Source organism: Chiloscyllium punctatum, chromosome 29 (genome assembly GCF_047496795.1).
Source record: "Chiloscyllium punctatum isolate Juve2018m chromosome 29, sChiPun1.3, whole genome shotgun sequence".
Classification (NCBI taxonomy): domain Eukaryota; kingdom Metazoa; phylum Chordata; class Chondrichthyes; order Orectolobiformes; family Hemiscylliidae; genus Chiloscyllium; species Chiloscyllium punctatum.
This window is the reverse complement of record NC_092767.1, coordinates 71,895,223-71,923,035: the sequence shown is the minus strand read 5'-3', so window position 1 is coordinate 71,923,035 and position 27,813 is coordinate 71,895,223. Positions and strand designations below refer to the sequence as shown.

The window sequence follows — 27,813 nt, the reverse complement described above, 5'->3', positions numbered from 1 at the left end:
CCTGGCTGACAGATAGAAACAGGAGGGTCAGGGGTTCTGTTCACTCTGGGAGCTGGCTCTGAGGGAGCAGGATCAGCGTCAAGAAGTCTCCACATGTAAATGAAGGGAGACGGGATACCAGCCTCTGTGGAGTTATTGCAATGGCCATGAGACATTCCTGAAGAAATTCACACGCAACTGTTGTCTTTTGAGTTTGATAGGTATTTCTGGCATCATGCTGTTATTTGGGAAGCTTGATTCCTTTGATCCTGCCAAAGACAAGGCCTTGTACAGGGAAAGAATGTTATTTTTTCTCTACAAATGACAAGCAACGAGTAGTTCTCTTGGCAGCTTGTGGACCCACAGCTAGTTCAGTTATTTGGAGTCTAATGTTCCCTGAGGCACCAGATACCAAAACCTTTCAATGAGCTGCCAGAGGAAGTGGTGGAGGCTGGTACAATTGCAACATTTAAGGGGCATCTGGATGGTTATATGAATAGGAAGGGTTTGGAGGGATATGGCCCGGGTGCTGGCAGGTGGTACTAGATTGGGTTGGGATAGCTGGTCGGCATGGATGGGTTGGACCGAAGGGTCTGTTTCCATGCTGTACATCTCTATGACTAAGTGTTGATGGATTTAGTTATGGAATATTATGACCCCAAGCCTCTAATTCTGGGACGCTATTGGTTTTACTCGGTAATTCAACAACTAGGGGAATCCACATTGGGATTTTTGATGAGCTTAAGGTGACCTGGCAGAGGCATGCGACTTTGGTTTAACTCTTAATGAGATGCTGAGATGGTTTGGGATGTGGCATTAATGATGTAACCTTGCAAAAGTGTCTACCAGCTGAAACCCAACTGGACTTGAACCAGGCACTACACCTGGCTTTATCGTTGGAAAATGCAGCAAGTGGAGCGTATGAGTTGCAGGGTATTCCGATGGAAGTGGGCACCCTCGCCAATATGACTGAGCTTGGGGGACACCACTTGGGGGGAAAGGCAATTGCACAGCCTCACTCAGGACATTATCCTGGACAGAGGGACTCTAGGTCAGCCCCAAAACAAAACCAAACAGTTCAAATTCCCTGCAGGGTGCAGGTGGGCAGTTGCTGCCGGTGTGTGGACTTAAGACAGCAAAAGAGTCCAACTAGACCTCAACTGAGTAAGAGAGCTCATAGGCTGGAGAGTGCACACCCTGGAAAGCCCACCTACATCTGGTCTGGAACAGTTACATTGCTGAGCAACATCCAAATCTGAACCAATCGAAATAAACCTCTGATGAAATGGTGACCCGGTTCTAATGGAGGACGATACCAGTGCGGCTCTATCAGTGATTGCAGAACCAGTCTTTAACAAAATTCGCTCTGGACTCCAACCCTTTAGTTTGCTCGAGACCTCGGTCAGACTGAGAGCCTATACCCAGGAACATTTACAGATTAAAAAGGTACAACTTCGGTTCCGGTCTCTTATGAGAAACAGCTGGTTCAGTTCCCACTGATTCTGGTAAAAGGTTTGGGCCCAAGCTTGATGGGGTGAAATTGGTTGAGAAAGATTCACTTTGACTGGCTCGACCTTTTTTGATTAGAGAATGGCTGCCTAATTGACGTCCTAATTAAATACCGGAAGGTTCTTCAGGAAGGTCGAGGGTCTATCAAAGGAGCCAAGGTCAGCTGGCATGTTGACCAGGAAGTAATTCCACGATTCTGCAAGGCCTGCTCGGCGCCACCTGCCTCACGGGCAGAAATGCTGTAGCTGTTACAAATCTCTGGTGCGGCCCCACCTGGAGTATTGCATACAGTCCTGGTCACCGCATTATAGAAAGGATGTGGAAGCTTTGGAAAGGATGCAGAGGAGATTTATTAGGATGTTGGCTGGTATGGAGGGGAGGGTCTTATGAGGAAAGGCTGAGAGACTTGAGACTGTTTTTGTTGGAGAGAAGAAAGTTGAGAGGTGACTTAATAGAGACATGCAAGATAATCAGAGGGTTAGATAGGGTGGACAGTGAGAGCCTTTTTCCTCTGATGGTGATGGCTAGCACAAGGGGACATAGCTTTAAATCGAGGGATGATAGATATAGGACAGGCGTCAGAGGTAGATTCTTTACTCAGAGAGTAATAGGGGTCTGGAACGCACTGCCTGCAACAGTAGTAGACTTGCCAACTTTAAGGGCATTTAAATGGCCATTGGATAAACATATGGATGAGAATGAAATAGTGTAGGCTAGATGGGCTTCAGATTGGTTCCACAGGTTGGCCCAACACGGAGGGCCGAAGGGCTTGTACCGTGCTGGAATGTTCTATGTTCTAAATCAGGAGGCTGGAAAGTGAGGGAATCATCAAAGCCAGCCCAGTTTGTGGAACGGGCAGCGCTGGGCGTACTGATTGTGAAGCCTAACGGGACAGTTCACCTGTTAAACCAACAGTAAACCATGTTTCACTGCTGGAGAAGCGAGATCTGGTATTGACATGCGATGCCTACCTGCACAGCATCGAGGTAATATTAGCTCATAGGTGGCCCAAGGGATAGGAACGCCCAATAGCATTTAGGAGTTTAGGTAACGCAGTGCATAAATACACCCAGATAGACAAGGTAGGTTTGGGGGGGGGGGGGGGGGGTCATATTTCGATGTAGGTTTGCTCGCTGAGCTGGAAGGTTCCTTTCCAGATGTTTCGTCACCCTATTAGGAAACATCTTCAGTGGGCCTCTGGGTGAAGCACTGTTGCTGATTCCTGCTTACTATTTATATGTTTGCGTTCCTTTGATTTAGTGATGTCATTTCCTGTTCTTTTTCTCAGGGGGTGGTAAATGGGGTCTACGGCCATATTTAGGGTCAGGAAGTTCCACCAATACCTTTACGGATACAAATTTGTAATATTAATGGACCACAAAGTCCTGCTAGGTCTACTTAAAGACAAGGCAGTGCGGCCCATAGCTTCAGGCCGAATTCAGTGATGGGCTCAAATACTAAATGCATATAATTACATGTTGGAATACTTTCCAGGAGACCAAGTTGTGAATGCAGATGCATTGAGCCATCTCCCCCGGCAGATACCCCACTGGTGGGACTGCCACTGGAAGAGTCTGTCACAGTTTTAAATTTCCTGATCACAATTCCAGTCACAGCTGACAATACCAGAGTTTGGACACAAAGTTCCGGTCATGGCAAAACTGAAACAGCTGGGGGTGACGGGGGTGGGGGGCGGGGTGCAAGAGAACCAAAGGGTTGTCATGACCTGCAGGTTCAAGTGGGACTGATGGGATACCTCCATGGAGAGTTAGCATAGACTCGACGGGAAAAATAGCCTTACTTGGGGCCATAAATGACTCCCTGGCACCAGGAAGGATTCTCCAGCTCTTCAGCAAAATAGTCCCATGGAATACTTTACCCAACAGAGTCTTTAATTAATATCTCAGCCAAAGGAGAGAGTCTCCCAATGGGGCAGCACTCCTGCAGTCCTGACACCGGGAGCATCAGCCCAGATATTGCACACAAGCTTCTGGAATGGAGCGAAAGGCTTCTGATCTAGTGGCATGGGAAAGGAGTTCACGAGTGGAATGAGCCCTGGCTGTTTTGTGCTTGTTCCACATCTGTCTGCACAGATCCCAAGCCTCAGGAATTTGGGAATGTGGGCAGAGATTATACACGGCACTACTGGGACATGGAAGCATTAGGTAAATGCCGGTGCTTTGCAATGTCACACCAAGGCCTTATAGAAAGATCATAGAATCGTTAAGACACTGAGGCCTTTCGGCCTGTTGCATCAGTGCTATACCTCTACCATAGTTACCCAATGCCACCTCTCCCCCACCTCCCCCCAACCTTCTCGGATAATTATCCAATATTCAGTTGTCCTGAGGCCTCTGTCCTGTTCTTTCCAAGTTTGGAATAAAAAGGGAAGCCAAGAAAAGCCTTTTCCATCTTAAATGATGACAGCACAGGATACGAAACCAGGATGAGGCTGGGAAAAATCACAAAAAGGAAACAAGGTGAATCCTGCAGAAACAAGTTAGGACAGGATCGGGCAAGCTGGGGGTAGGTGCCAGGTAGTGCTGGGAAATGACTGACTCAGTTCATCTCAGAGAAAGTGAGGACTGCTGATGCTGGAGATCAGAGTCGAGAGTGTGGTGATGGAAAAGCACAGCCAGTCCGGCAGCATCCGAGGAGCAGGAGAATCGATGTTTCAGACAAAAGCCCATTCCTGATGAAGGGCTTTTGCCTGAAACGTTATTTCTCCTGCTCCTCGGATGCTGCCTGACCTGCTGCGCTTTTCCAGCACCACGCTCTCGACTCTGACTCAGTTCATCAATCCGCTGTACAACACTCTGCCAACAGGTGGAGCCCAAGGCTGCATTACAAAACCAAAATGGCCAGTTGAGATTCCAAGAGGGCTATGAGGAACCGGTACAGGAGAGCGGCCTACATTTATGGATTTGGCAGGGTACGGGGGTGGGGGAGCGAGAATTCAAATTCGGGGTTCAAGAACAGACTGCTAATCAAATTTTAATCAGTGGCAAGGTGATGGGGAGGGGTTTTTTTTAAACAGCAAAGACTTAAAAGAGAGAGTTTTTAAAAAACATTCACACATGTGAGAATGTGGGCATCTCTGGTAGCATTCATTGCCCTTGTTAAGAGCCAATCCCAGTGCTATGGGTCTGGAGTCACATATAGGCAAAAATAAATTTCCTCCCAAAGAACAGAGAACGTGCAGCACAGGCCCTTTGGCCCATCCATTTCTGTACCAACACATGATGCCTTTCTAAACTAAAAGCCTTTTGCCCCTACATGGTCTGTATCCCTCTATTCCCTGCCCATTCATGTATCTGTCAAGATGCCTCTCAAACATTGCTATTGCACCTACCTCCACTAAGATGTCCTCTGGCAGCGCATTACAGGCACTTAACACCTTCTGTGTGGGAAAAAAAAAACTGCCTCTCACATCTTCTTTAAACTTACCCCCTTTTACCTTAACCCTATGTCTCCTATTAATTTCTACCCTGGAAAAAAAGACTCCAATTATCCATTGATGACTCAGTGGTTAGTACTGCTGCCTCATGGCACCGGGGATCTGGGTCCAATTCCACCCCTGGGTGACTGTCTTGTGTGGAGTTTGCACATTGTCTGTGGGTGTTTCCTCCCTCAGTCTACCGATATGCAGGTTAGGGTGGATTGGACCATGGGGAATTGTCCCATAGTGTACAGGGATGTACAGGTTAGGGTGCATTGGCCTTGGGAAATTGCCCTGTAGTTTTCAGTAATGTAGAAATAGGGTGGGATGCTCTTCAATGGGTTGGTGTGGACTCGATGGGCTGAATGGCCTGCTGAATCCATACTGCAGGGATTCTATGAATCTATTTTTGAAAGCTTCTATTAGGTCACCCTTCATCCTTCGACATTTAAGGGAAAACAAACTGAGTTTGTCCAAACTCCTCTCGTAGCTAATAAAATCCATACCAGGCAACTTAAACTGTTTCTGCACCGTCTCCAAAGCCTCCACATCCGTCTGGTCTTGTGGCAATCAGAACTTTATACAATATTCCACAAAGGATATTACTGATCTCGATGGGTTTTTACATTAATCAATAGTGGTTACTGGGTTGTCATTGGGCCAACTTATTATTGAATTCAAGTCTCACCATCTGCCATGATTGATTCAAACCCACGTTCCAAGAAGGTTAACCTGGGCTTGTCCAGTGACATTACCACTACACCCCCACCCCAATCGTCCAAGTGAATGGCATAAAATGTATAAAACAAGGCTGGGAAAGCAAGGTAGACCAAGGTTGAATCATCCAATGGTACAAGCCAGCAGATACTGGCCTGGCAGAAGGCATTCAGATAGGTCACCTAAATAAAATCACTACAGAGAGGATGTGTAGGCCATTCTGCCCCTTGAGTCTGACTTGCCATGGCAGTCTGGTCATGGTCTTAACAACACTGTATTGCCTGCTCCCCATAACCTCCGACCCTCTTATACACCAAAATTCTGTGTACTATCATACAGTCACTAAAATGTGGAAGGAGGACATTCGGCCCAACGAATCCACACCAACCCCCCCATCCAGATCCATCCACCTCCCCACCTTTACCCCATCTCCGTAACCCTGCACTTCCCATGGCTAACCTACCTAACCTGCACATCCCTGGACACTATGGACCAATTTAGCCTGGCCAATCCTAGCCTGCACATCTTTGGATTGCGGGATGAAACTCACGCAGACACAGGGAGAACGTGCAGACCCCACACAGACAGTTGCCTAAGGGTGGAATCAAACCTGGGTCCCCAGTGCTGTGAGTCAGCTGTGCTAACCACTCAGCCACCGTACTGTGTGGAATCCAATACAACGTTAAAAAAAATCACACAACACCAGGTTACAGTCGAGCAGTTTATTTGGAAGCACTAGCTTTCAGAGCGCTGCTCCTTCATCAGGTAGCTAGCTAATGCAGGAGCGGTGCTGCGAAAGCTAGTGCTTCCAAATAAAGCTGTTGGACAATAACCTGGTGTCGTGTGACCTTTAACTTTGTCCACCCCAGTCCAACACCGGCTCTTCCACATCATAATCCAATAAACCATCGAATAAACTGATGATGGAGCCCTCACTACTCTCAGGGAAAGAGAATTTCAAACACAACCATCTCACGAGAAACTCTTCCTCATCGCCCTCTTAATGGGAGATCCCATATTTTGAAACTATGCCCCCTAGTTCTAGATTCCTTCATGACAGGGAACATCCTTCCAATCTCTCGCCCATCCACGCCTCTTAGAACCTTCATGATGTGGGGGAGCTAGTGTTGGGCTGGGGATGGACAAAGTTAAAAATCACACGACACCAGGTTATAGTCCAACAGGTTTATTTGGAAGCACTAGCTTTCTGAGCGCTGCTCCTTCATGAGGTGGCTGTGCAATCTTTAAAAGTCATTTAAAAGACATTTGGAGAAGTACATGAACAGGAAAGGTTTGGAGGAAGATGGGCAGATGGGACTGGTTTAGTTTGGGATTATGTTCGGCATGGGCTGGTTGGACCGAAGAGTCTGTTTCTGTGCTGTACGACTCTAAATGCTAAATCACCTCACATTCTTTCAAACTCCGACACGCATGCGCCCAACCCGCTCAAACTTTCCTCAAGACCTGACCCTTCATCCTGGGAATCAGCTGAGCAAACCATCTCTCAATTGCTTCCGAAGCAAGTAATCCTCCCACAGATACTCAGTTTCCTGACCCACAGGCCACAACCAGAGAAGATTGGGGACAATATTTCATCCTCACTAACTCTCAGCACTAGAGCCCCCCAGGGGTGCATACTCAGCCCCCTACTGTACTCACTGTATACCTGTGACTGCGTTGCCAAATACCAGTCTAATGCCATTTACAAGTTCGCTGGTAACACCACCATAGTCAGTCGAATCTTAGATGGCGACGAAACAGACTACAGACAGGAGGTTGAAGACCTGGAAAAATAGTGCACTGAGAACAACCTAGCTCTCAATGCCTGCAAAACCAAGGAACTCATTTTTGACTTTCGGCGGGATGTTACTCATGCCCCCTACACATTAACAGCACAGAGGTGGAATGAGTGGAGTGTTAAGCTCCTGGGAGTGGTTATCCACAACAAACATTCCTGGACTCTTCATATGGACGCACTGGTTACAAAGCTGAAAAATGTGTTGCTGGACAAAAGCGCAGCAGGTCAGGCAGCATCAAAGGAGCAGGAGAATCGACCTTTCAGGCATCAGCCCTTTTTCAGCTCTGATCTCCAGCATCTGCAGTCCTCACTTTCTCCGCACTGGTTACAAAGGCCCAACATCTCTTCTTCCTCAGGCAGCTGAGGAAATTTGGCATGACGGCGAATACCCTTAACAACTTTTATAGGTGCGCCATCGAGAGCATTCTGTCTGGATGTGTCACTACCTGGTATGGCAACTGTACTGTTCAAGATTGGAGACCGTTACAGAGTGTGAACAACTCAGCCCAGACAATCCCAAAGGCCAACCTACTATCAACAGAATCCATCGACCGGGCCCACTGCCAAAGAAAGGCCGCCAGCATTCTCAAAAGATCCATCCCAACCTGGCAACATTTTTCTACAACCTCTACCATCAGACACAACGTGGAGTTTCACTCAGTGTCTGAATCCATGCAGTACCTCTTCAGTGTTTTTGATGGGACACAGTGAAGAGGGAATCCCAGCTGGTGGGAATACTGGACAAACCTGGTTTGCTCTTTGTTTATTATGGCGGTCAGTCACTGAGCACACTCACAAGAGGCTACCAATGTACTTTTGGCAAAAGCGCAACATTAATTACACACAACAGTAAACGAAACATGAACTACACTATTCAAGAATTATATGAAATAACCTTATTCCAAATATCAGAAATAAAGGTTCAACCCTTTTCCTCTCAGCAAGACTTTACAGATACTCAAGTGTCATTGAACAAATTAAGGTTCCTTGTTCAGTGGATATGGCTGTAACTGGTTTGCTTTAACAAACTCCTCCAATCACATAATGCAATTTCTTTAGTTAACACCTCTACTGGAGATCCTGAAACTTTTAACACCGCTCACTTATTTCTTACCACAGCTTCCTGAAACTCCTTTTCCATAGTCATCTGTTTCTAGAGCTTTTCTCCTACTCAGGACTTCTTTACTTCTACCCTTAATTAAATTAACTTTTAAACTCGGTTCACCCCAGTCCAACACCATCACCTCCAAATCATTGCTTCTATCCTGACTGTTTTGCAGGTTACTACAAACTAACAGAACTTTGGCGGTCTGACTGAGCTTGCATACATCTCCTCACCTTCTAGATGACTCTGTCTTTGTTTCCCTGCATCTTATATCACAATGGAAATATGGTGCTGTAAACGGTGAGATTCAAGTGCATTTTTAATATGATTTGTTTTAAGTTTTGGTTACTGACTTATGAGTTGTGTGTGTTTGAAGTTAATTAAAGCAAATGTTTTAATAACCAGCACCTATGGGACCAGGAGTACACTGGTTGATCAAAAGGTCTGCTAATCAATGTAAAAAACACACTAAGTAATGGAAACATAATAGAGAGGGTATACACATTGCTGTTAGATTTTATTTAAAGCATAAATCACTTTAATAATAATGCAACTTTACCTTAAATAAAAGTTACCAACAGAAAGCCTTCTCAAGTTCACCCTCAACTGACCACATTGACATAGCAGAGATTGCAATAAAACAGTAAACCTCTGGTACTTTGAGTATATATTGTTTGCCAGTTTATCGAGATTGTCAGTTCAAACAAAGTTTACTGGATTAACTTGTAAGTAGATCTGTAGTCATGTTGATTTACTTTAAAGTCGTTTGAAATCCACTTTGGGAGCACTGATTGGCTTTTGCTGACCTTAGGATGTTTTATGACTTAGCAAGGTAAATTGCATTGCTTTTAAATTTGTTAGATATTTCTAGATTTAGGGTGTTTTTTTAAAAAAAGCTTAGGGGAAACATTCAGTTCAGAGGGAGATACTTTCTTTAAAGTTTACTTTGCCTTGGAGGGTGTTGCTTGTATAGAGTGGTGCTCCTGAGAAGAGGGGATTATCATAAAACAAGATTTTGTCAGGGTAAGGAAATGGTGATAACCCCCGAACAGAAGTGTTGGGAATAAAGCCTTGAAGCTGAATAAGTTCAGGTGTACATTAGATCACAGAAGGAGCTATCAGCATGCCCAATCTAGGAGTTAAAATCATTACCAAGATGTTAATAGAATAGAATTCCTACAGTGTGGAAACAGGCCCTTTGGCCCAACATGTCCACACTGACCCTCTGAAGAGGAACTCATCCAGATCCATTCCTCTCCCCTGTTACTCTACATTTATGCCTGACTAATGCACCACGGGCAATTCAGCATGGCCACTTCACCCTAACCTGCACATCTTTGGATTGTGGGAGGAAACCGGAGCATCCCTGAGAAAACCCACACAGACACAGGGAGAATGTCTGCGTGGAGTTTGTACAGTCGCCTATGGGTGGAATTGAACCTGGGTCCCTGGTGCTGTGAGCTACTGTGATTTAGTTTGTCTTCTGGTGAGTGTACTGTACAAATGGTGTTTTTTTTGGTAATTGTAAGGAAATGTTTTGGGATTAATGGGATTATACTTAAAAAATCTTGTAGGTAATTCTAATTTATCTTTTTTTGGATTATAAACTTTCATTTAATTGCTGAAACAGAATCTGTAACATTGCATAAGTTTGTTCCAGTGAGAGACCACCTCATTAAAACTAACTCAAAACATGATCTGTCCAGCTGGATTTCAGACTGGGATCTGACCGGTCGAGAAATAATTATATTACCTAAGATTATGGCAATAGATTTTTCATCTTCTCTACTCGTTACTCAATGCACAGAACTATTGACCTCATAGGTCGTAAAGGCTACATGACAACAAATTCTCACACAACATGGTACCACACTCAAAACTCAAAAATGAAAGTAAAACTGCTCTTCCCTCCATAGCACAGAGGATAGAAATAAATCAAATATGCAGTCCTGTTCACTTCAGAACCAAAGTTTCCACATAATGATAACAATGAACTTTGTTCTCCAAAACACAAGCTGCCAGAGGAAGTGGTAGAGGCTGGTACAATTACAACATTTAAAGGGCACCTGGATGGGTAGGTGAATAGGAAGGGTTGAGAGGGATATGGGACAAATGCCGGCAGATGGATGAGATTTATTTAGGACATATGGCCAGCATAGACGAGTAGGACCGAAGGGTCTGTTTCTGTGCTGTACATCTCTATATTCAGGATTTCCAACTCTTTCCCCTTCAATTGTTTGAACTTCTGTAGAAAGAAAGCTACATTACAGAAAAACGTGCTGTCCCTGTCCTGGGAGTGTTTGATGGGGGACAGTGTAGAGGGATCTTTACTCTGCATCTAACCCCTTGCTGTCATTGTCCTGGGAGTGTTTGATGGGGGACAGTGTAGAGTGAGCTTTACCCTGTATCTAACCCCGTGCTGTCCCTGTCCTGGGAGTGTTTGATGGGGACAGTGTAGAGAGAGCTTTACCCTGTATCTAACCCCGTGCTGTCCCTGTCCTGGGAGTGTTTGATGGGAGGACAGTGCAGAGGGAGCTTTACTCTGTATCTAACAATGCCCTATCCCTTTCCTGGGTGTTTTATCAGGGACAGTGTAGAGGGATTTTTACTCTGTCTCTAAACCTAGATCATGCATGTTGTGTTCTGGTGAAGGGAAGTGCCATTTGTGTGGAAGGAAACTATCAGAGGGATGATGCCAGCGTTGTTGAATAGCCAGTTGAGAAGCTTGCTTAGATTAGATTAGATTAGATTACTTGCAGTGTGGAAACAGGCCCTTCGGCCCAACAAGTCCACACCGACCCTCCGAAGAGCAACCCACCCAGACCCATTCCCCTACATTCACCCTGTCACACAATGGGCAATTTAGCATGGCCAATTCACCTAACCTGCACACGCAGAAACCCAGCGCAATTGGACAGCTTCAGCCTAGCCTGCAAGTCAGGAAACTGCGCTGCAGAAATGAAACGAGTGTGTTCTTACCGTCACACTTCAGTCCCTGTCTCACCAGCCCGAACAGCATCTCGCCACAATGGTCGCAGAACGCTGGTGCGCGGTATGAGTGCACATTCAGGGCATGTGGGCGAATCTGGAAATCCTCAAAAGTTGCAGCACCTTAAAAAGACAAAAGGAGGAAATCAACGTTAATTCACTAAGGCAAGTGCAGAGCAGCTTTGCAGACTATTCCAGGTCAGAATACCTACCTGCGGACCCTAGGAGGGCAGAACTCTGCAAACTACCTTCACTGCGATTAGGAATGCACCTATTCCATTTTGAATATCCTCTGCTCCAGCCTGTTCCCACACTGTCGGAACTCTTTGACAACAAACCTCACAGAATATTCAAGACGTGGTCTCGCCTGCATAACATGCTTCGATTTATTTTCAACTCCTCTCGTGATAAAGGACAACATCCCACGATGTTCTTGCACAGTAACCTTTCATAATCTGGGCACCAGAACACTTAAATCCCTTTGCACCTCAGAATTCTACAGTCATTCTCCATTTAAGTAATACTCTACTTTGTTCTTCCTGATGAAATGGATAACTTCACATTTTCCCACACTGTATCCCTGCTCGCTCACTCAGCCTCTCGTATTGGTCAGTAATGTCCACATGATTTCTTCACAACATTTTTTCCTATCTCTCTTGGTGTCATCTATGCATTTGGCTACTATACCCTTCACTGCCCTCTTCCAAGTCATTGACGTCAATTGTAAAATTCCAATGTTACAGCACAGATCCCTCAGGACTTGCAAATATGTATTACCCCCTACACCATGAGCTTTGATTTTTGGATTAGCCTTCGCTGGGGTAGCATATTGAACACCTTCTGAAAATTCGAGTGTACCATGGCAACAGACTCCCCTTTATGCATAGCCTCTGCTCCTCATTCAAAGAGATCTATTAAATTGGTTAAGCCCGATACCCCTCTAGCAAAACCATGTGTGGACTCTTCCAACATCTCCAAAAAAAAAAGTACACATCTGACACCTTCCACACGAGCAGATGTTAATCTAATTGCTCCATTGTATTTGTCTGTCTCCCTCTCTTCTTGAGTAGATGACTCATGTTTGCTTCTTCCCAGTCCGATGAGAGCATTCCCTGAATCGGGGGAATTTTGGAAAACTAACACCATCTATTACCTCACTTCTTTTTCTCCAAAACCCCTCAGATGAAGTCCACTAAGACCCAGACGCTTGTCAATCCAGCTACATCTGGTTTGGTTAGCACCACTTCCCTTGTAAATTTTACTTAGTTCCCCTCTCTCTTTCAACTCTTGATTTAGGGCCATTTCTGGCATTCTTCTGTATTCTCAAGAATGAAGGCGGAAGCAAATAGTTGATTATTCATCCACCTACTTCCTTATTAACTCCCTATAATCATTCTCTCGTAGACTAACATGGAGTTTCTCTTTGCCTTTTCAAATGCCTTGCTATCCATTTACACTCCTAGCGAATGTCTTTGAATCTAACTCTTCCTGCCTAATTAACTTTGGTCACTCCACGCTGTTCTTTGTATCCAAACCAATCATTGATCTGACTTGATTCATTATTATCACATCTACTGGGGCACTGTGAAAAGAGGAAAGATGAAACCCAACTTGTGGATGAGAAGTACTGAAGGAGAATACAGCAGAAGTACATGGTAGGTATGTTGGTAAAAATGTAGGCTCCATTAGGAACCATAGAGATAATGTGTGTCCCCCAATAAGTACTTTGCGTCAGTCTTCACAATGGAAAAGGTTGGTGTTGGTATAGACATCAGGGTGCAGGACAGAGTTTGGTGAACTCGGACAATCACAAAGGCCAACCTCCCATCTCTAGAATCCATCTACCCTTTGGCCCATTCTAAACGCTGTCAAAAATAACTAAACCCACACTGCCTTGGATGTTAGGACATTCCAAGTACTTTTTAAAAGGTTGTGGGGTTTCCAGACAGTGCATTCCAGACCCCCACCTCTGGTTGAAGTATTTCCTTAAGTACCCTCTAAAAGTCTTATCTTTCACCTTAAAATTACACCCCCAATTATTAAACCTTTAACAAAGGTTTACAGCTGTTTTCTATCCTGCCTGCCTATGCTCCTCAATCTTATGCTCCTCAATCTTATACACCTCTATTAATGTAGATTATTGCTGTTCCTATGTGGGTGGCACGGTGGCTCAGCGGTTAGCACTACTGCCTCAAAGTGCCAGGGATCCGGGTTCGATTCCAGCCTCAGGCAACTGTGTGGAGTTTGCACATTCGCCCAGTGTCTGCAGGAGATTCCTCCGAGTGCTCCGGTTTCCTCCCACAGTCTGATGATGTACAAGCTGGGGTGGATTGGCCATGGCTACGGGAATGGGGCGGAGTAGGGTGCTCTTGGGGGGGTTGGCATGCATTCAATGGGCCAAATGGCTGGATTCCACACTACAAGCATCGATTTCTTCTTGACTACTTTATCCTACATTGTGGCTATTTTAACACATGCAAGTGAGTCCCTCGTCTGAGTCTTGACACTGCCTGTAGGTGTTTGCACTTTCCTCTATTCAGGCCAATGTTGTCCTGGGACCAGAAGACTGTTGACCAAGTTGGTAACTCTGCCACACACCCAGACTGGATACTGTGGGCCAGACAATCATGCAACTGGATGCCATACTGGGTTAGTTAACTGGGAACGTGTTACCAAAGTTACATCTTTTGACATGCTAGACATAGAGTCATAGAGATGTACAGCACGGAAACAGACCCTTTGGTCAAACTTGTCTACGCTGACCAGATATCCCAACCCAAACTAGTCCCACCTGCCAGCACATATCCCATATCCCTCCAAACCCTTCCTATTCATATACCCATCCAGATGCCTTTTAAATGTTGTAATTGTACCAGCCTCCACCACTTCCTCTGGCAGCTCATTCCATACACGTACCACCCTCTGTGTGAAAAAGTTGCCCCTTAGGTCTCTTTTATATCTTTCCCCTCTCACCCTAAACCTATGCTGTCTAGTTCTGGACTCCTCCACCCCAGGGAAGAGACTTTGTCTATCTATCCTATCCATGCCCCTCATAATTTTGTAAACCTCGATAAGGTCACCCCTCAGCCTCCAGCACTGCAGGGAAAACAGCCCCAGCCTGTTCAGCCTCTCCCTTTAGCTCAAATCCTCCAACCCTAGCAACATCCTTGTAAATCTTTTCTGAACCCTTTCAAGTTTTATAACATTATCAAAACAGCCTACAATAATACAACATAACTACACTTCTCAATTAACTCCAAGCTATGCAAACAAAGTTTATAAAATGTTGCGATGCCAAGACTCACTTTTGCGTTTAAGTCTTATTCTGGTGGCTTCGGATACAATCAGAGTCGAAGAGTGTGGCATTGGAAAAGCACAGCAGGTCAGGCAGCATCCGAGGAGCGGGAGAGTCCACGTTCTGGACATAAGCTGTTCATCATTCCTGATGAATGGCTTATACCCGAAACGTCGATTCTCCTGCTCCTCAGGTGCTGCCTGACCTGCTGTGCTTCTCCCAACCACACTCTTGACTCTGACTCTCCAGCATCTGTAGTCCTCAGTTTCTCCTCAGATTCAGCCACCCCCCAGCAAAAAGCTGAACAAGTATTTGAGACTTCATCTGTTGCTGAAGAACATAGGACCAGGAGTAGGCCATTCGGCCCCTTGCGGCTGATCCTACTATGCAATGAGATCATCTATGACCTAACTTCATATACCTGTCTTTGGTATATATCCCTTAATATCCCTGCTTAACAGAAGAATCTCAAACTCAAAATTGAGTTGTAACAATGTCAGGAATACACAAATCTTGACATCTCTTTAACAAAGATTTCTACCCTTTTGGAAGCTCTTACAGCCGTTATTTCATTTGAACCCCATGCATCTCTGGCCCTGGTCATTCAGCAGAAGTACTTGATCGCTGAGCTTCCTATAGATAGAGTCATCTCAAGTCCATGGTTTTCATAGTTTTCCTCTTGAGATCTCTCCAGTGCCTTCTTGTCGTCTTTGTACCAGATCGCAGTATTAACAACTGTGACTTCCTGGTCTATCTTAAACATAAATGACCAGTTTCCACAGGGCTCCATTATTGCCCCACAGCCTCAGATCCATAAAAGATTTATCTGTAACTCGAGATGCACTCGAGTAAATCTTCCGGGATCTTACTTTTGTGCAATGCCCCGGTGGTTCTTCAGAAATGGGCAACACCTCAAAACATGTGCAAGGGGATTCTGGGGAATCTCGCACTCCTAAGAAGTTCTAACTGAGTAAATGAACCCCAGGTCAGGTCGATCTTGTGGGATAAGTTATACCTCATTAACAGACTGGCAGTCAGGCAGGATGACTTAAAGTCATGGACTTGTAACAATTTAAAATATCAGATATAGACACATCTCAACATAGAAACAAACACTCCAGTCCAATGCATCCATGCCGACCAGATATCATAAGTTAATCTAGTCCCATTTGCCAGCATGTGGCCCATATCCCTCTAATTCCCTCTTATTCATATACCCATCCAGATGTCCTTTAGGTGTTGCAATTGTACCAGCCTCCACCACTTCCTCTGGCAGCTCATTCCATACATGCACCCTCTGCGTGAAATAGTTGCCCCTCAGGTCCCTTTAAAATCTTTCCCCTCTCACCTTAAACCTATGCCCTCTAGTTTTGGACTCCCCTACCCTTGAAGAAAAAAAAGATCTTGTCTATTCATCCTACCCATACCCCTCATGATTTTATAAAGCTCTATAAAGTCACCCCTCAATCTCCAACACTCCAGGGAAAACAGCCCCAGCCTATTCAACCTCTCCCTATAGCTCAAACCTGACAACATCCTTGTAAACCTTTTCTGAACCCTTTCAAGTTTAACATCCTCCCTATGGTGAGGAGACCAGAACTGAACACAGTATTCTAAAAGTTGTCTAAACAAGGTCCTGAACAGCTGCAACATGACCTCCCAAGACCCATACTCAATGCACTGACCAATAAAGTGGATCAAATGCTTTCTTTACTGTCCTACCTACCTGCGCGACTCTACCTTCGAGGAACTATGAATCTGCACTCCAAGCTCTTTGTCCTGCAACACTCCCCAGACCTTACTATTAAGTGTGTGAGTCCTGCCCTGATTTGCCTCTCCAAAATGCAGCATCAAATGCAGCTTATCTAAATTAAACTCCATCTGTCATTCCTAGGCCCATCTATTCTGGGTAAATAATGTTGCAAACAGATTTAGTCCAAGTGTATGAAATCTTACTTTGCCCAGTGCCTGTAAGGTTAGATTGGCTTCCCTGGGATCTTCCTATTCCTCTGCTGTTTGACCACCTTTCTCCAAGCAACAATTTGGAGACCCATAACTACTCCCATTGGTAACTTGTTGTTCCTACTATTCCTCATCTGCACCCAAACTTATAAAAGCATTCTACATGGGGCACCCAGTCAGAGTATGTTTTAAGGAACAAATGTCAAAAAAAAAGAGAGAGAGGAAAGAAAGGGTACTGAAGGTTTTTTTTGGAAGGGGTGAGGGGGATAATAAAAAGGAGTCAGAGACAGACAGACAGACAGTGTGAACAAGAAACATTTATTGATTTGTGAACTCTCTGTTGAAGGAGGTTGGAGAGATATTGCCTGCATTCCAAAAATCACCCCAATGAGTACAAAACACTGAACATGAACTCACTCCTGGCAATGACACAGCAGGAGAACAGGAGAAGGTGAAAGGAAGAAAGGCTCTTTTATTCCACTTGGCATCAGTCTGTTGCAAACTCTCGCTGAGTAAACAGAGCTCCTCACTGCGCAGTTAGCACGTGCTGCCCATCTGGGAATCAGCGTCATTAGCTCACAGACAAAAGACAGAGAGATCGTTTCTGAATTAACTCCATGAGGACATGGAACAACTGGTTCTTTATTCCACAAGTACAGACTGTTATTGTGCAGCTCTCCCAGGACAGATACAGCACAGGCTTAGATACAGAGTAAAGCTCCCTCTACACTGTCCCCATCAAACACTTCCAGGACAGGTATAGCACAGGCTTAGATACAGAGTAAAGCTCACTCTACACTGTCCCCCATCAAACACTCCCAGGACAGGGACAGCACAGGCTTAGATACAGAGTAAAGCTCACTCTACACTGTCCCCATCAAACACTCCCAGGACAGGGACAGCACAGGGTTAGATACAGTAGAGTTCAAAAGAACTTTCTGACTAAAATGTCACTCTTAGCTGCCATAGGAAGATGATGGAGGAACATTTCCATTGCTACTTGCAGCACCACGACGTGCACAAGCCACAGCCAGCTCTCCCCTCCAGTGTGATTGGATTCATCTCCAGCACGTCAAGAGGTTCAGGCTCTGCTTAAACATCACCGGAGATCAGTTCCTCTTACTCCCTTGAGTCTTTAAAGTGATGAGAGAGAGACAACGCGAGAGACAGAGCACGCAAACAACTTCGAGGTAACATTGTTGAAGGCAATGAGATGGGCAGCACAGTGGCTAGCACTGATGAAGATGGGTGTGATGGTGATAGGGTGGAGTGGATAGGTGGGAAGGAAGATGGATAGGTAAGACCGTTCAAGAGGGCAGCGCTGAGTTGGACAGTTGGATCTTCGATGAGGTGGGTGTTGGGAAAATGAGGCAACAGGTGAAATCGACATTGATCCTGTATGGTTGGAGTATCTCAAGGTTGAAGATGAGGCGTTCTTCCTCCAGTTACAGAGTAGCTAGGATTTGGCGGTGGATGTGGCCCAGGATTTGCAAGTCCTTGGAGGAGTGGGAGTGATGTTCTACAAGGAACAAGGGAGGGTTGTGTTTTAGCCAGCACTAAATTGCTCAACAAACAAAAAGAAATTTATAACATTGCTTTGAGTGGAGGGAGCTGTGTGTCAAAACAAAAAAATTGGCTACTGCATTTTCTGCATCACCACAGCAACTCTGCATCAGAAAGGGCTGTGTTGGAACAAAGCCTTTCAGAGGTTGCAAAAGCTGCTATATAAATGCAAGTTTCTGACTTGCCACTTCATAAAGATATTTTTTGAAAAAGAAATCTTTGTGATTAATTCCTGAGCAACGCCATGACCACAGCAGGTGGAAGATAGCTGAGCTTTCTTGTCTGGAAAAGTGTAAAATATAAACTTTTCATCATCACTGATCCCAGTCAGTCCAGTATTCTTTAAAGCGATGATATTGGACAGCAAGATATCGGTGTGTTTTGGAACTCAAAAGGGCTTTAGCCCGAATTCCCCTTCAATCCCTACTCCTCTCCATCACCTACTCCCAGTTTTACTCCAGCATAGCCCACAATACTGCTTTCACCACCCAGTTAAAATAGCCCAGACTGGGCGAGAGGATCATAGAGCACAGTAACAGTCCCTTCGGTCCAACCTGTCCATGCCGACCAAATTTCCCAACTGAACTAGTCCCATTTGCCTGCATTTGGCCTCTAACCCTTTCTTATTCATGTATCTGAGCAAATATCTTTTAAATATTGTAATTGTAGCAGCCTCCACCACTTCTCCTGGTAGCTCGCTCCACACACCCACCACCCTCTGCGTGAAAAAGTTGCCCCTCAGGTCCCTTTTAAATCTTCCGCCACCCTGGGGAAAAGACATCGATTATTCACCCTATCCATGCCCCTCATAATTGTATTCACCTCTAGAAGGTCACCCCTTGGTCTCTGACGCTCCAGTGAAAAAAGTCCCAGCATCTTCTTATAACACAAACACAAACACAAGTCTCAGCAACATCCTGGTAAAACTTTTCTGTACCTTCCTACTCTGCCACGGTTGGTCAATCCTGTGGCTCTGGGCCGGGGGTGGGGGGGGACTTTTTCGTCAAGTTCCTCTGTGTACAGCCCCGCTGTCACCCAGAGCATTGCCCTAAGCAGAAAGAGCGCAGTCTAACTTGCAGAGTAAGCAGCAAACAAACCACAAGGTGGAGGAAGCACCGACTTCCTGCCGCACAGCGAGCGATCTGCAGCTGAATACAAACCTCCCCCTTCCCAGCCCAGTCAGAATTAAATAGACCGTACGGTGAAGGAACAAGCCAATCTGCTCCACAATTCCCACACCACATCCTCCACTCCCCGTCTCCCTCGTGTCTATCAAACTTTCACTTGAAGCTGTCTACATTAACCTCAAATTGCTGCACCCATTTTCACCCTCAGAGCATTACAGCACAGCTTCAGCTCTCAATGTTGCACTGACCAGTGGAACCAACCTGAAACCCATCTAACCTACACTGTTCCATTATCATCCATACGTTTATCTAATGACCATTTAAAGTTGGCGACTCTACTACTGTTGCAAGCAGTATGTTCCACGTCCCTACTGCTCTCTGTGTAAAGAACTTACCTCCGAGATCTGCCCTATATCTATCACCCCTCAATTTAAAGCTATGTCCCCTCGTGCTAACCATCACCACCCCAGGTAAATCTCTTCTTGTATCCCAAACAGGGAATGCAGGAGATGTTCCAGACAAAGCCTTGGCCCATCTCTCTCTCTCTCTCTCTCTCTTCACCAGGAATTCCTGGTGAAGGGCTTATGCCTGAAATATTGACTCTCCTGCTCCTCGGATGCTGCCTGACCTGCTGTGCTTTTCCAGCACCACACTCCAACTCTGATCTCTGCAGTCCCCTCTCTCTCTCTCTATGCTGCCTTAATCCTTGCAAATCATTTCCCATTTGCACTTTTCACTATTTTTATTGCCCACACTAAAAATTCCACAGGGAAATTCGTTTATAGTTCATATCTGGAGGTTATTTTCTTTCAAAAAAAAAGATACTCAAGTAAATAAGGAGAGAAAGAACAAGTTACTCCATCACAGAAACCTGACTTGAAATTGAAATAATATATTAAAGCTATTCCGGTCTAATAAAACTATAAGAACCAGGATACAATTTACGTATTCTGGAATCATCACAAAACTGACAGACTTTAAACAGCATGCAAGGATTCCCTAATTTGCTGGCTTTCCAGCCCCGGTTGACAGAAAGGGCAAGTTTCTTGTAGTTAAAGACTCTAATTAGAGGCAAACCATTGTGAACCATCAGCATATAGCTTCGCTAATTAGAACTTTAATTCTCTTACACATTTCCCCCACTGGGGAAAAGAAATGGATGGAGGTAAAGACCAGGAAGACATTTCTGTGGTTCCTGTTCACCAGATCTACTAAGATTCTTGTACCAAGTGCTGGTAAATGGGACTGGATTTATTTAAGAGATTTGGTTGGCAGAGCTGAGTTGGACCAAAGAGAGTGTTGCCGTACTGCATAACTCTACGACTCCATCTGTACAAAACCACTCCAGTTTGCCTGGGTACTACATTGGGCAAAAAGTGAGGACTGCAGATGCTGGAAACCAGAGTTTAGATCAGTGGTGCTGGAAAAGCACAGCAGGTCAGGCAGCATCTGAGCAGGAAAATTGACATTTCGGGCAAAAGCCCTTCATCAGCTTCCATTCCTGATGAAGGGCTTTTGCCTGAAACGTTGATTTTCCTGCTCCTCAGACGCTGCCTGACCTGCTGTGCTTTTCCAGTACCACTCTGATCTAAACTGGGAACTACACACCCACTATTACTCGAACATGCAGCTGTGTAAGCAACACTTGCAATGAGCACCAGACTACTTATTTCAAAACATACAATCGTTCAGTCACGCTGGATTTGCAAAACTGCTTTTTTCTGATTTCAGTCCACAATTAAAAACAAAATCTACATTTGCGTAGGGGCCTGCTTTTGCTCAACAACACGGGACGGCATGGTGGCTCAGTGGTTAGCCCTGCTGCCTCACAGTGCCAGGGACCTGGGTTCGATTCCAGCCTCAGGCGACTGTCTGTGCGGCGTTTTCACGTTCTCCCTGTGTCTGCGTGGGTTTCCTCCGGGTGCTCCAGTTTCCTCCCACAGTCCAAAGATGTGCAGGTTAGGCTGAACTACCCATAGTGTTCAGGGATGTGTAGGTTAGGTGCATTAGTCAGGAGTAAATGGAGAGAAATAGGGTAATGGGAATGGGTCTGGGTGGGATACTCTTGAGTGTGGGCTTGTTTCCACACTGTGGGGATTCTACAAACGGACAAAAAGTTGCAGACAACACTTTCTTTTTTTAAAGGAAATCTAGAAATAGTTGGTGGAGATCCAAGGGTCCACTCGTTTATGACAAACATAAGAAGTGTTAACCTTCTTACCAAGAATCATCAATATTTGCAATTCTCTCCCACCGAGAGCAGCAGGGGCTGCAGCATTGAAAATACTCAAGGTTGATTGACAGAGTTTCTTTTTGATAGAGACAGGAGTGTGGCAAGGGTAATCAGGGGCAGAGGTAAAAGCAGGAAAGCAGCCACAATCAGACAATCTTATCGAGCGAAGGATCTCGAGTTCTATAACATGAAAGCCAGGCTCATGCGTCGCAAACACGACCAACTTTTGAACCAGCTCCTTTCAGAATCTCGACGTCCCAATAAACAATACAGATAACAATGAGGAAGTGCTGTAACATCGGAACTGCTGTAGACAGTTTGTCCACAGCAGAACGCCACAAACAGCAATGAGGTCATCCATCACCATGACATTGGTAGAGGGATGCATAATTGAGACGGAGCAGGACTGCTTTAAGATTAGATTGGTTTAGATCTCCTACAGTGTGGAAACAGGCCCTTCGGCCCAACAAGTCAACCCTCCGAAGAGTAACCCACCCAGACCCATTCCCCTTTAACTAATGCACCTAACCCTTTGGGCAATTTAGCGTGGCCAAATCAGCTGACCTGCACAGCTTTGGACTGTGGGAGGAAACCGGAGCACCCGGAGGAAACCCACGCAGACACGGGGGAGAATGTGCAAACTCCACACAGACAGTCACCCAAGGCTGGAATCAAACCTGGGTTCCTGGTGCTGTGAGGCACCAGTGCTAACCACCAAGCCACCCTGCTACCCCATTTATTTGAATAATGTGAATGACAGCAATAAATAATGATAATCCATTACTGAGGGGAGGTAACATGGTTTATTTAATTTGGAGCATTAGCCCGGTTTTCAGCAATTGCCAGGTGTACACGTCATGCCTGGGTACACAATGCAATGATTTAGCGCAGCGGTAACATTCTAGATGGAGTGGCTTGATGAGCTCAATCTCAAACACCCAGTGATATTAAACACTCCAAGGAGCCAGGGCAGTGGATAATGGGAGAGGGAAAGATGGGCTAGTGAGAGGACAGGGGGGATAAGGGGGGAGAGGAGGGAGAAAAGTAGCGAGGATGGGCAAATTTGGGGAAAGAGAGAGAAGGGGGACAATGGTGGGTGGAGAAGGGTAGGCAGAGAGAGAGAGAAAAGAGAGAGAGAGAGAGAGAGAGAGAAAAAAAGAGAGAGAGGAGAGAAAGGAGAGAGAAAAGAGAAAAGAGAAGAGAGAGAAAAAAGAGAAAAGAGAGAGAAAAGAGAAAAAGAGAGAGAAAAGAGAAAAAGAGAGAGAAAAGAGAAAAAGAGAGAGAAAAGAGAGAGAAAAGAGAAAAGAGAAAAGAGAGAGAAAAAGAGAGAAAAAAGAGAAAAGAGAAAAGAGAGAGAAAAGAGAAAAGAGAAAAGAGAGAGAGAGAGGACAAGGGAAGGGAAGAGGAAACAGTGAGGGCCCCACACACACACACACACACACACACACACACACAGACGGAGACGGAGACACAGATGCCATTGGCTCTCACCCGATAACACAACTTCAATCAGGTCTCCTTCCTGGATATCGTGCCCAGATTTCACCAGCTGCAGGATATTGTCCGAGGTCGGGTTGTGTCTGAAGAGGAGGATTTTGTCGTACATTCCATAGAAGCCGCATTCTGGGAACTGGACAGAAACCAGGACACAACAGATCAGACTTTCAGGAACTCAGGGGGGTTCTGTACAGAGCATAGCCCCCTCTGCACTAACATCACTGCATCACCATGGTATAGAGGTTTTGTTCCTGGACTATTAATCTGCCAACCCAACTAATGGTCTGGGGAGTGAGGTCTGAATCCCACCACAGCAGATGGAATTGGAGTTCAATTTTTAACAAAAAGAAATCTGTAATCAAGAGTCTAACGATAGCAGGTTGTTTCAGGCAATCAGCCAATCTAGTTTACTAATATTCTTGAGAGTCATAATCAGAGATGTACCCTTCGGTCCTATTTGTCTATGCAGGCCAGGTATTCTAAATTAATCTAGTCCCATTTGCCAGCACTTAGCCCAAATCCCTCCAAACCCTTCCTATTGATATACCCATCCAGATGCCTTTTAATTGTAATTGTACCAGCCTCCACCACTTCCCTCTGGCAGCTCATTCCATACACGCACCACCCTTGGTGAAAAAGTTGCCCCTTATGTCCTTTTTAAATCTTTCCCCTCTCACCCTAAACCTATGCCCTCTAGCTCTGGATTCCCCCACCCCAGGGAAAGGATCTTGTCTATTCACCCTATCCATGCCCCTCATGATTTTATAAACCTCTGTAAGGTCACCCCTCAGCCTCTCATGCTCCAGGGAAAACAGTCCCAGCCTATGCAGCCTCTCCTTATAACGCAAAACCTTCAACTCCGGCAACATCCTGCTAATTATTTTTTCTGAACCCTTAGACCCCACTTTTCGGGTGAGCAATGTCTCATGGTCTAAAATCTTACAACCACAAATCCACAAGATCACAGGATCCCTTCCCTGCACCAGAGTGTTTTTTTTGGAAGGTGCCTCCTTGATCACATCCAAGGTTGACCCAGACAGATTTAAGGTCCACAGGAGAGTCAGACAGACACATGAAACCCAAGACATTGACTTCTCCACCTCCTGATGCTGCCTGGCTTGCTGTGTTCCCCCAGCCTCCTGCCTGTCCCTCCTGATGCTGCCTGGCTTGCTATGTTCCCCCAGCCTCCTGCCTGTCCCCCCTGATGCTGCCTGCCTTGCTGTGTTCCCCCAGCCTCCTGCCTGTCCCTCCTAATGCTGCCTGGCTTGCTATGTTCCCCCAGCCTCCTGCCTGTCCCCCCTGATGCTGCCTGCCTTGCTGTGTTCCCCCAGCCTCCTGCCTTTCCCTCCTGATGCTGCCTGCCTTGCTGAGTTCTCTCAGCCTCCTGCTTGTCTAATCTGAAATAGCAGCAGACAAAGATCATTCGGCCCAGCTTCACCATTCAGTAAGACCATGCGTTTGTTTTTCAATTTCCAATCCCAGCTTTTTGATTTCATTTGATTTACTATTGTCACATGAACCTAGGTACAGTGAAAAATTCTGTTTTGCGTTTGGGCGATAGGACAGGGCAGGGTATAGAGTGTTTCAGCTGCAGAGAAGGTGCGCAAAGAGTGAGCTCAACATTAAATTTAAAATTGGAGAGGTCCATTCAACAGCAGAGGAAGAGCTGTTCTTGAATCTGTTGGCACATGTGTTTCAGCATTGGTATCTTCTGCCCGATATTGGAAGATTATAACTAGAGTGGCAGGGGTCTTGGACAGTGTTGGGTACCTTCCTGAGGCGACTGGAAGTATACACAGTCAATGGATGGGAGAAAGCAAATTACTGTGGATGCTGGAATCTGAAACCAAAAGAGAAAATGCTGGAAAATCTCAGCAGCTCTTGCAGCATCTGTACAGAGAGAAAAGAGCTGACATTTTGAGTCTAACTGACAGCTTTGACAAAGGATCAGTTAGACTCGAAACGTCAGCTCTTTTCTCTCCTTACAGATGCTGCCAGAACTGCTCAGATTTTCCAGCATTTTCTCTCATGGTTTCAATGGATAGGAGGCTGGTTTGTGCGTTGGATTCAGCTCTTTGCAGTGTGGAAACAGGCCCTTCGGCCCAACAAGTCCACACCAACCCTCTAAAGAGTAACCCACCCAGACCCACTTCCCTCTGACTGATCCATCCAACACTATGGATAATTTAGCCTGTACAATTCACCTAACCTGCAGAGTTTTGGACTGTGGGAGGAAACCGGAGCACCTAGAGGAAACCCATGCAGACACGGGGAGAACGTGCAAACTCCACACAGATGACAGTCACCCAAGGCAGGAATCAAACCTGGGACCCTGGTGCTGTGAGGCAGCAGTGCTAACCACTGAGCCATCGTGCCACAGAGCGATTGCCATGCCAAGCTGAAATGTATAGGATCTTTTCAATGGTAAAATTGGTAAGGGGCTTTGCAGACATGGACCTTTCACTATTTTTATTACCCACACTAAACATTCCACAGGGAAATTCATTTACGGTTCATAACTGGAGTTTTTTTAAAAAAGAGATACTCAAGTAAATAACATGAGGAAGAGAACAAGTTACTCCATCACAAAAACCGGACTCAAAATTAAAATATGTATTAAAGTTATTCTCGTTTTATAAGACCATATGAAATAGGAACAGGCGAAGGCCATTCGGCCCATTCCAGCCTGCTCTGTCATTCAAATTGGATCACGGTCGATCTGACATTACTCACGTCCGCTTTCCTTCCCTTTCACTTCACCCTCGATTCCCCGACCAATCGAGAATCTCTCTCAGCCTTAAATATACACAAGGACTCTGCCCCCACAGCTCTCTGTGGCAAGGGGTTCCACAGACACTCAACTCTCAGAAGAAATTCCTCCACAGCTCAGTCTTAAATTCATTCCAAGAACTTGATTAATCTGTGTCCCACTCCCTGAGCACATAATCGCATTCAAACATCAGCTCCTGTTGAAAGATCTTTACAGAAAAAGGACACAGAGGTTTAGGAGCTGATTGTGTTGTGTACCTGAAGCACTGCAGTGTTTTCTCTGAGTGCACCCAGCAGTAATACAGACCGACTGCGTTACTGTAGTTTCTAACAGTATTGAGAAGAGTAACTGCCGTACCAAGCTGTGATGTATCCAGATAGGTTGCTTTCTGTGGTGCATCTGTAAAAATTGCTCAGTGTCTTTACAGACACACTGAATTTCCTTAGCCTCCTGAGAGATGTAGTTGTGCTTTCTTGATCTTTGTGGATGAACCAGGGACAGATAGTTGGTGATTGTCAGGTTCCTGGGAGTGACCCTCTCCACCGTTGATGTCGATAGGGGTGTGCACCCCACCTTGCTTCCTGAAGTCAACATTCACCTCTCATTTTGCTGATGTCGGGGAAGAGATAGTTAACCTTATGCCAACACTCCAATAGTCTTCGATTCCTTTGACCAACAAGAAATCTACATGCCTCCCCTTCAAATATTCAATGACCCTCCTTCTGGCTCCTTCTGAAGTGGAGAGTTCTAGTCCTTTGAAAAAAAAATCTTTTTATACTGCGAGTGACCCCCCTCCACCCCTAAACCCAAATGTGAAACTGGTCCCGCCCAACTGCAGACTGAGCTGCAGGAGGAAATATCCTTTCCATGTGCATCTTGCCAGGATTATTTAGGACCTTACATACTTCAATAAATTCTCCCCCTCACTTCTGATCTCCAGTGGAAAAAAAACCCACTTGAGGATTGTTGGTTAGCAGCCAGTAAACACTGAGTTCAGGCCACAATCAAGGGCGGCACGGTGGCTCAGTGGGTAGCACTGCTGCCTCACAGCGCCAGAGACCCGGGTTCAATTCCCACCTCAGGGCAATGTCTGTGTGGAGTTTGCACATTCTCCCCGTGTCTGCCGGGGTTTCTTCCGGGTGCTCCGGTTTCCTCCCACAATCCAAAAATGTGCAGGTTAGGTGAATTGGCCATGCTAAATTGCCCGTAGTGTTAGGTGAAAGGGTAAATGTAGGGGAATGGGTCTGGGTGGGTTGCGCTTCAGTGGGTCGGTGTGGATTTGTTGGGCCGAAGGGCCTGTTTCCACACTAAGTGATCTAATCAAACCAGCCTTGATTCGAGCCAATGGGGGGGAAAACAGGCTTGATGGGCTGAACAACCTAATTCTGGTCCTTTTTCTTCTATTCTTGTAAACTATCTTCACCACAGACTATTAATTACTAATCTACGGGATGTGAGCATTACTGATTAGACCATTGCGGACATGGTTTATAGTTGCCTTGGAAACAATTCTAAGTTCACTCAGCAGATCCCTGGGATTAGAGGTTGTTTCAGGAGGAAAATTTGAGCCCTTTTTTCCCCCAAATTCACTCACGGGAATGTGAGCATCCCTGGCTGGGCCCAGCATTTATTGCCCACCCCTAATTGCCCCAGAGGGCAGTTAAGAGTCAACCACATTGCTGTGGGTCTGGAGTCACATGTAGAACCAGACCAGGTAAGGGTAGCAGATTTCCTTCGCTGAGCTCTATTAGTCAGGTGGAGAGAATGGAGAAAAATCAAATTATTTTGCATGCTTTTTAAAGAACAGAACCTACTTTTACAAGACTGCAAC

General features: G+C 45.6%; 1 protein-coding gene across 3 annotated transcripts in view; it reads right to left on the bottom strand.

The window, feature by feature from the left end:
• Positions 1-27,813, bottom strand: part of prkd2 (protein kinase D2) — a 116,913-nt gene that overhangs the window by 26,726 nt on the left and 62,374 nt on the right. For 2 of the 3 annotated variants that reach the window (XM_072549377.1, XM_072549378.1), the window contains exons 2-3: positions 23,207-23,345; positions 11,527-11,658 (exon numbers count right to left, since the gene is read on the bottom strand). In XM_072549377.1, coding sequence (XP_072405478.1) covers positions 11,527-11,658; positions 23,207-23,345 — 271 coding nt within the window. The remainder of the gene's footprint in view (positions 1-11,526; positions 11,659-23,206; positions 23,346-27,813) is intronic. The other variant, XM_072549379.1, reaches the window with a different exon arrangement.